Source organism: Octopus bimaculoides, chromosome 7 (assembly GCF_001194135.2).
Source record: "Octopus bimaculoides isolate UCB-OBI-ISO-001 chromosome 7, ASM119413v2, whole genome shotgun sequence".
Lineage (NCBI taxonomy): Eukaryota > Metazoa > Mollusca > Cephalopoda > Octopoda > Octopodidae > Octopus > Octopus bimaculoides.
The window spans coordinates 38,704,561-38,714,879 of NC_068987.1; the positions used below are offsets into that span (position 1 = coordinate 38,704,561).

Genomic DNA, 10,319 nt, shown 5'->3' on the forward strand with positions numbered 1-10,319 from the left:
ATATAAAATATGACATACCTATATAGATAATATAGATAAAAGAAAAAAAAACATGTAGTAAATAAACAAACGAACATATACTAAATACACAGTTATTCTTCATGTTCAATGGTGTGACCATCTAACTTGTTGAAAATTCCTTTTGTCTTAATGCACAAGGCCAGAGCCACTGTCAATGTAATTGTTGACAAAAAAGTTATTGAGACTGTAACAGGCATCTGCCTGCAATGAGAATACAAAGATACTCGAAATCCATTTGGCAATCACAATACATGTACACACACATTTGTGTATATGTACATATAGATAATATATATTATGTGTATATGTGTGTGTAAATTTTTGTGATTGTTGATCTCTTATATTCTATATATCATACATTAGTGAACAATGTGGAACAACTAAACCTGTCAAAAGGTTGTAGAAAGATATTGAGAGTATGAGCGGAAGTAGATGATAAAGCGACTGTAATATTGGCAAAGCAAATTAAATGTGAGCAAAAGTACTTCCATTTGAAGCAAGACGTGATATGATTCCAAAAGCAGCTTTATAGAATTAACGATAATTTGCTGTACAAAATATTTGGGAACATTTTTTTTTTATCTAAAGCTTGATATCTGTTCTATATTTGGCATTAGATGAATAGCTAAAAGTTATTGCTCAAATATAGAGAAGAAAAAACATATTAAAATATCTTACTGTAATTTTCATTATACTGAGTATAATGAAAGTTTAATGCTATTAAAAATGCAAGGTTGTACAAAAGAACATTCTGACAGATTTTATTTAAACTGAAATTAAAGAAACAACTATTTAAAGCTGTCACAAAAGCTAAGAAAGTATTGAAGCCTAATTCAATATTTATGGGCTTTTTCGCAGAAGCTGACTAAAACCAACCTGATGCGCGGTCCTCTTCCATAAAATCAAGAGCATAGCGAGCTAACTGGATATCAGACATCAATTCTGGATGTCCGGATCCAATGCATTCTTCAATCGCATTTTCTAATGTCGATTTATCGTTTTGTCTTTTTGCTTGGTCAAGTTTAATGCGCAGGGAATCGGGGGTCTTTACTCCTGGTGAAGGAAAATAACTGTCAGTAATTTAAAATTTTGATAAACCTTTAGCAAAAGCTATCAAGGAAAAAAGACATTTTTGAATATTGCACTGCCATTTATATAATGATTTTCTCCAGAAGTTAATCACCTAACTTGCAAACATTTACAATCACACGGATTGCAAATTCTTCGTACTGTTTCAGCATTTATTGACATATCTCTTTTCATCCGCAGCTCTATTGAGTGAGAATCTCTCGAACAGGTCCCGCTTTATATCAAAGATCTACACGATGTCGTATAAAACCAGTTACATATAAACGAATGCTCGATTACAGGACTTTATACGCCTATATACTTCCTTCGTCTACTGAAAAGTTAACAAACTATCATCAAAGAAGAACCTTAAATCATTTTGGAACAGAGAAACTTAGTTTCATTCACTGGTTCCTAAATAAATTGCATTATATATATAAGAACACGCACTCACTCATACGCGCGCGCGCACACACATATACATACATAATTTTCGATACTATATATCTATATATATATATATATATATAGAAAATGCACATATAAAGACTAACAATCTATGACACTTGAAGTAGTTACCACAGCTAAGTAATCTTGTCTTTTCAGAATATACCCACTCAAAACTCTAATTATTTATATTGGGCAACTTAGTAACATACGAGAGAACTGCTTATGCTTCTTGAATGTCATACTCTGCACAGACATTAACTCACATTCTAGTACATAGGCAAACACATATTTAATAAACATTCAGGTTTTCTATACATACAAAATTCTCCTTCTGCTATTAATTCTTAAGTGGACAGTACTTATATTCTCCATATAGTTACAATTAAAGCAACCTCATCCTCTCATTACATGCAATGGGATGCAAATGTAATAAACATATTGAATAATCATGCTCTCAGATGCATTCCATTAACATGTCTTTTTCGCCATTAACCTCCAGTAAGTATAACTAACATTCAGCATCTTCATTGAAGTATCAATACTCATATATTGTTTCATTGCAATATATTATTTGAAAGTAACAGAAACCACAACACCAATACTTATTTCTCTTTTTACTCAGACATTCAAAAGCTTTGCACAAATATTCAGTGCATTTTCTAAGTGAATTATAATAAACTAACCTCCACGACCATAACCCAAACTTTCCATAGTATCTCTCGCTTTGCAAAGAATACCGGAGATTTCTGGATAACCAGCTTCTTCAGCTTCACAAATTGCATTGTCTAATAGTGATTTGTTTTTCTGGTTGATAGCTGTCCTTAGTTGATCTCTGATTTTTGCTGCTGAAGTAATATCTAGTTGATGATAAACCCAACAGTCACAGATTTTTTTTTAAATAGAAAGAAAATACATATAAAACAAAGCGCAGATATTAGAATTTCAAATAAAATATGAATTTCAAGCATTCAAATAGACGTAACTAATTTAAATTTATTTCTCTAAATATTAATAAGTACACGTGTTATTTGATAAGAACATTAATATTTGTAGTAATTCAGAAATATTTTCCGCTCATTTACTCAGATTACAGAATTATACAGTAAATAATGCTAATATATGGGATTACTAGATGAGTAAGATAAATTTATTCTATAATCTTATGAACACTCTTCAAATTTAAAAATGCTGATCACTATCAGAAGGAAGCCTCAGGTATTGGAGAAGTAACAAATATTATATGAACAATAGCTTTATCCGTCTTTCTGGTGTTAAGTACTCATTCTACTTCTTCGTTATCAACATTTAAGTGTGTGTGTGTGCGTGTGTGTATGTGTGTGCGCGCGCACAAGTGTGTGGGTGTGTATTGTAGTAAAATTAATAAGAAGAGTACAGTGAATTTGCAGTGGGGAATGAAAAAAGTTGAAAAGAGAGACAGTTTTATATTCTCTATGTTAAAAAAAAAATTAAATAAAATTAAAAAAAGATTGCAGTTGGATGTGAAAGTGTGTACTTTAAATATTTGTCGTAAAGCTACATAGTTTCACTGTTTATATTATCATCATTCCCACACTTGAATGGGAGATTTTTTTAGACACTACTCCCTCTTTACACACACACACACATATATGATGTGTGTTTGTGCTTCTTTATATGCCAGACAAAGTCAATGTCATTGTTTTGATGTTACCACCAGAATTTGAATTTCGACCTTTAAATTTATACGTCATTAGTCAGATGTTTTTCTTTTGAGTGTGACTAGTGTGTGTTGTATGTGCATTTAACATTCCACTATGTTATTAATATAGCTTCCATTAGTAATCGCTTAATTTATTTAACAACTCAGTTGAGCATAGAAGTGTTTCCCACTAACCTTTGCTTATCAAGTTCTGTCATGTGCTTTATAACTTAGTGCATTGTAATTGCTCTTTGATGAAAACGTATGAAGAACCGATGGGTGAGAGTGTGTGTGAGTATATATGCGTTCATGCATGTGTAAATGTATATGTGTGTAATTATAAAGTCATTTTCAAATACGCACACACATATGCATATATATATATTACATATGTAAATTATTTCTAACCATATATGAGTGCGTGTGTGTATGCGCGCGCGAGCGCTTGTTTGTGCGCGTACGCGAGTTGTGTGTGTGTGCGTGCGCGCGCATTTGTGCATGTGCGTGTGCGTGTATAGACACATTTCCTGTGTTTCTAATGTGAATGTTTGCATCAGTGCAAATTATAGCAACATTATTATGATTACATTGGTGATGAAAACATTGACATTGTGATGAAAAATATCATTAAATAACATCTTACGTCCATCCCCGCCTTGTAAGATGTTCAAAGACTTTCGCGCGTTATCAACATCACTTTGAAGTTCAGGATAGCCGGCAGCAATACATCTCTTAATAGCTGATGCGATTTCATTTTCATCTTTTAGCTTAATACTATCCTTAAGTTTGTCTCGAAAAATGCTGGGTGATGTATTCCCTGGTAATTGATAAAATACCACTTGGTACTTAATTTCATGCATCAAGATATATTTTGTTTTTCAGATTGTTATTGATCTTTCATTTTCCTTTAAATTTAAATTAAATGAAAACTTATTAAAGATATAATTGCTTAATACCTATCATAATAAATAATCCTGCTTGATCATGAGGACGGCTACACACAACAAAAATACCAGCAACGGTTAATGATCAGAAAACTTTGTTAGGATGTTAGGACTCCATGAAATAGTTTAGAGGTCCATAACTACACAAATTCATGAAAATAGAATTTTATTTACATTAAATATTTAAAGAGGAACTCTTAAAATCCCTTCTAAAATCCTTAATCATGCAGCTGGCATTTTGTACCAAATTGTGAAAGTTTGAAGTAAATGTTCACTTTATCATGAATTTATAAAGATTTTATATATCAAGTGAACTGATATTTAAAAAGTAGCAATACAATCTTTAACATTTATTCCCTTATACTTACTCTGTTTTATGATTCGTAATCAACTGTGTTAGAAATATCGTAAAGGGAAATTGAGTTAGTATTTCTGACAGTTCGTTGTATTCATGATATTTAAAAACCCTTGCTAATATATCTTATTAAAATGCTAAAAATACAATGCTAACCTTCGAAGCGGCTCCCCAGCTGTTGAAGAGTTTTTCTTGCTTCATACAGCTCAGGACCAAGCTCTGGATACTCAACACTTTCGCATTCTTCGATAATGTTTTCAAGATTTACTCTGTCTTTCCGCTCAACAGCTGTCCGTAATCGGCAGCGCAGATTACCTGGGGACTTAATATCTGTTTTGGAATCTAAAATTCAAAGTTAGCTTTCGATGATTCTTAGAATGGTAGGCAAGTAGATACATAAATAAATGAATGTTATTATTAAAAACTATTCCAAAATCGGTGAGCTGGCAGAATCTTTAGAACACCGGAAAAAATGCTTTGCACTATTAATTCCGGGGTTTTTACGCTCTTAGTTCAAATCACGCCAAGGTCAATTTTGCTTTTCATACTTTCGGGTTTAATTTTTTAAAAAGTACCTGTGAAGTACTGAGGTCGATGGTATCGACAAATTCCCTCACAATTGCTGACCTTGTGCCAAAATTAGAAACCATTATTAAAGCTATTCTGAAATACACACACATACACACACACATACATATAAATGTGTGCATGTGTGTATGAGTGCACGTGTATTTGTATAGATGTATATACACAAATAACTAAAGGTTTCAAATTAAATCGAAATATAATTCAATCATAATTTCAATCAGCAATTTTAAAATATTGATTTTTATCTAATTTCCAGATATGTTTTTATATTTCGACCAATATTTTAAGCAGGAGCTAAAATTATCTACACTTATGTTAAGTCATATTTATACGAATATAATTATTGTTCCAACCTCTGAATCTTTTATCCCTAGTATGTGAGGAATCTTTATTTTGAAAATGCTCTGATGATATTCCTTTAAGTTCATTATAACCTGGAAAGGGACGACCCAATCTGCTTTCTCTGAAACGCTGTTGAGTGACAGTTCTCTGGAAACCAAGAGCAGCTAACCCTAAGTTTTAAATAGAATAATTTCAGAAATCGGAATGGATGAAAAAATTAAATAGATCCTTACCACAGGCTCTAATTGTCCATTTTTCAATATCCAAAATGGGGAACATATTTTGTATATTAGCCAGTAAGATTCTATACACACATGCATACACACAAACATATTTATATACATATATGTATATAGCTACATTCATACACATATACATTAATATGCATACATATATGTCACGAGTAAAATGCTGTAAAATCCATACCGGTGTTTACATTAATATATTTATACACCAATATATATACTATAAATTATTTAAGTAATATATATATTTTATGATACGTATTTTAAATAATATATTATATTGTATAAGCATAATATGAATGTGAGCGTGTGTTACAAAAAAAAAGATAAAAAACAAACATATGACGCATATACCGGTGTTTTATAAGAGGAGTATGGCTAAGAATTCCAACATGTCGGACTTAATTTTTGCCCCATGCAAGCGACATAAGGATGATGAATACAGCAAAGACTCCAAAAACCGACGCAGCTTTAAAATAATCAGGTCATAATAAAGATCTGGACAAGAAATAACATGTGCAACGCATCCCTCAGAGCTGAGTCCCTCCACGTTTTTGCAATCCCGATACCATGTAGAGTATTTCAGCCAATCGAATGGCCTCTAGCGTAACAAGAAATTATGGCGGGAATTTGAAAATGCATACAGGACCCTACCATAACAGCTAAGGGTGACGTTGATAGTCGAAGGCAATGACGGCAATCACTACCAGCTCTGAGTCTGCCAAACTCACTCCAATAGAGTAGGTAACAGCCTGCTAAATAACTGTTAGGACAGTGCAGAAGCAAAGGCTGGCAAATTCGTGCGAGCTACTGGAGGATTGTGGGATGATCACTTTGCAAAGTTCTGACTGGACTTGTAGTGATTGCGCAAACAAAGAGAAGGTCCATATGTTCCAATACTAAAACTGTAGAGAAAACTTCTGGATGATTTTGAATAAGGATGGCAAACATATGGCTTGCTGTTACTGGGACGTAAGCCGATATATAATGATTAGTGGTTGGGTTAGCTATACGTAGGGTTGAACGGTAAAAGACTCGAAATCCTTCACTACTCCTGATGACTAAGAGCTTCCCTCTTTCAAGACAATATCCCACAATAACATTTGGAATACTTCACTGTTCTATAGAGGAAATCCGTTCCATAGACATTAAACTCACAAACTTTGACATCAACTGTAAACTCTCACAAAAATTCAATTTTAGAAAAAAAGAAAATGTAAGAGTCTTAAGGTCAATGCAAAAAACCTTTGAGTGCCGTATTATGTCACTGAGAAAGCATCTGCCAAACAAAAGCAGTTAAATCAAATACATCAACCAAACACCCAAAAATGAAGGGAATAACACCTTGTGAGTTAGTAGTGAACTCCCCACCAAAAATTCAGTTCCTGATAACCTCCCTTGTTGACCCAGAAGCGCAGGGTTAGCATAATTCAGCGAAGACTTGGAAAAGAAACACTTTGCATATCACAAAAAAGTTATGAAAATGTGTTTCCCGTAAACTTGAGGAAGAGAATAATATTAACATGGAATGAAATCTCTCTTGGACTCGTGACCGTCATGTCACATTTCGAAAGCTTACGCTTTTGCCATACAGAAGTAGAAGATAACTACGAAATATCGATGACCAAAGGGGGGAGTGAATCTCTTAAACTCCATAGGAGTAACCTCTAATGTCGGTTGCATCAATCCCTTGTGAAGGATATGGTACAACCACCCACTGCAACATGGTATTGCTGAAACAATATACGATTCTGTCAGCAGAAAAGACTGTCCTGGAATAAATATCAACGCCCCTGCTATTCCCTACATATATGCGTATCGTTACAAGGAATATTGACAGAATATCCCTATCAAAACATGTGCAAAACATAATACACTTGATAGAGTTATTTTGGAAAGAAGAGAACAATTGCGCACAGTCAAAGAGGTTAAGTCCGCGGCAGATGTGAATATCTCTTCCAAAGTCAGTGAAGCTGACAGATTCTTTGCCGTGATCATATTTTTGCATATATACTAATAATCATTGGTGCACTTGACTATCTAAGTAAATGTCAAAACGACAATCTATAAAATCTAGGACTTCGGGCAAAGAAAGAGAGTGGGTAACATGCACTTTACAAGTATAATCTAGATTATTTTTAGAGGCCATTCCTAGCGGGAACCATAAACACACACACACACACACACACACACACACACACACACACACACTCACACATACACACACACATATATATATATATGACGGGCTTCTTTCCACTCACAAGGCTTTAGTCGGCCGGAAGCGATAGGGATAGATAGATAGATAGATAGATAGATAGATAGATAGATAGATAGATAGATGCCATCGTCAGCTGTCAGTTTAAGATGTATTTTCTCAAAGCTTCAATTCATATTAACTCCAATCCACCGATTCATTTCGAATAACCCGAAATCTATTATAAAACACCCCAAACCACGTGAAACAACTGCTCTAATAAATTATTAGTATTATCTCCGCAACGATCTTGAAGGTAATAATATATACACAAAAATCGGCAAAAATCTCGATTTGCGATATATCAACTGAAATGAGATGTGAATCAATGTCAAAATTAAAGAAATCGTCGACTTTGCTTTTCATCCTTTCGGGGTCGATTAAATAAGTACCATTTACGTACTGTGGTCGATGTAATCGACTTAATCCCTTTGTCTGCCCCTGTTTGTCCCCTCTTTGTTTAACTCTATGTGGGCAACAAAGAAATAAATTATATCTTGTAAACTCTTTGTTCCAGTTCCAACAGGTCAAGAGCTATCACAGTACGCTGATAACCAGCAACAAACAATTAGAAAACTACTATTTTGATTTCTCCATTTGACCTCATTGCAGCTAGTCAGAATCATCCTCAACAAGCTAACATACAGCAGTACCTCGGCATCATTACTACACCAGCTTTGGTGAATACAATTGTCCTACCACTTCACCAGCACTCCACCTCAAAATGAGAACCCGACTTCCTCCCTTCCAAAGTGCTTGTCGCTACTACGTACAAGGTAGCAGTAAACTTGGCCCCCGTGGCGTCAAGTCAAAGGTCACTAATTTTTCCACATCCTTTCATATACCAGAAGTTTATAAGGAGCATTTGTGTATATGGTATAATGGGAAAAGTTTATCCTCACCTCTATCTTAAATACAGTGCCGATGGGTCCGATTCCAAATACAGATGAAGAAAGGGCAGCTGGAGTGCCTTCTTCCACCCGAAACTACGTCAAGTGTCTCTCTCTCTCTCTCTCGTTCTCCCTCCCTCTCTCTCTCTCTCTTTCTCTCTCTCTCTCTCTCTCTCTCTCTCTTTCTCCATGAGAATACGCCTAAACGTAGAACGCAACAGCAGAAAAGCAGAAAAAACAAAAAAATATAAGAACAACTACAACAATGAATAAAAAACGAAATATAGATACACCCGACTATCAAGCACTGACCGCCATAGAATTTCACCCAACAAGACGGAGCCCTCCCACCCAACTTAATGAATTGGCACAACAAAATGTTTCCGCAAAAGAACCACTGGGAAAGAACCTGGAAAATATGAAAGAAGACCCAAGCCTTCAAATTCAGCAGTCAGCAGCCATCACTCAGCGGCACTGCGAATGTGAAACCGTTAAAAATTAAAACATTCCTCGAAGTCAAGTCGTTACACAATCTTCCTCCTCTGCTGCCATTAAACAACAAAATGCATGGCTGAAGACTCTTGGAACAACGTAATCGACGAACCACCCTAGTTTCGACATTCTTATTGTATGCACAAGGCATCAACCCAGCAGTTTAACATTCAAAATGAAAGATTGCATTAACAAGTATTAGAATTGCTGAACAGACATGCCATTTTTTCATTCTAACGGTACCCACCTGAACAAATCTCACTTGGATGCCGAGCTGAAAATCGGGAACTTCACTATCACTCGCGCACAGCGCGTAGGCTGAAGCAAAGGAGGAACTACTATCTTATTCTTTATTCCCTTTCTATGGAAACAAATGACATATTCTCAAACGGGTATTATGAATCTGTATCTGCATGTAATAACGCTAGCAATTTAACCGTAATTTAATTCTAAATGCATCCTTAAACATCTCTATAGTGCTTCCAAGAGTGCCTCGACAATGTCAAATTCTTGCTCTAAATTTTTATTTTTATTATAAAGTAAATTAGCTATTGGTTGAATGAATGACTGTCTTAAGTTGAATTCAATTTAGGTGTTTCCTTTTGCTACTGTTTATTAACTGGTAAAATGTTTTCAGATGTTCAGTTGGAATTTCACCAATTTGGATTACTTTGATAATGTGTCGACATATATTTTCGAAGATATTATTATCAATTTTGATAATATTGTTTATATGTATATATACTCTTTTACTCTTTACTTGTTTCAGTCATTTGACTGCGGCCATGCTGGAGCACCACCTTTAGTCGAGCAAATCGACCCCAGGACTTATTCTTTGTAAGCCTAGTACTTATTCTATCGGTCTCTTTTACCGAACCGCTAAGTTACGGGGACGTAAACACACCAGCATCGGTTGTCAAGCGAAGTTGGGGGGAAAAACATAGACACACAAACATATACACACACATACATACATATATATATATATA

At 34.6% G+C, this 10,319-nt stretch overlaps 2 protein-coding genes across 2 annotated transcripts in view; both read right to left on the reverse strand.

Annotated features, from left to right (window-relative positions):
* Nucleotides 1–10,319, reverse strand: part of LOC106876157 (uncharacterized) — a 183,111-nt gene that overhangs the window by 25,673 nt on the left and 147,119 nt on the right. The window lies entirely within an intron of this gene.
* On the reverse strand, nt 723–10,119 carry LOC128248363 (uncharacterized). The gene is made up of 3 exons (XM_052969508.1): nt 3,861–10,119; nt 2,223–2,396; nt 723–1,074 (listed from the first exon to the last, which is right to left on the reverse strand). Exons 1-3 carry the CDS (start codon nt 4,075–4,077, stop codon nt 887–889), a joined length of 579 nt encoding a protein of 192 aa, XP_052825468.1. The 5' UTR covers nt 4,078–10,119; the 3' UTR covers nt 723–886.

Coding starts and splice junctions, on each gene's coding strand:
- LOC128248363 (XM_052969508.1), bottom strand. CDS start 4,077: ATGCATGAAATTAAGTACCAAGTGGTATTTTATCAATTACCAGGGAAT. Junction 2,397..3,860: donor CTTACAAGGCGGGGATGGAC/GTAAGATGTTAT, acceptor ATCATCAACTAG/ATATTACTTCAGCAGCAAAA. Junction 1,075..2,222: donor TTTGGGTTATGGTCGTGGAG/GTTAGTTTATTA, acceptor TTCCTTCACCAG/GAGTAAAGACCCCCGATTCC.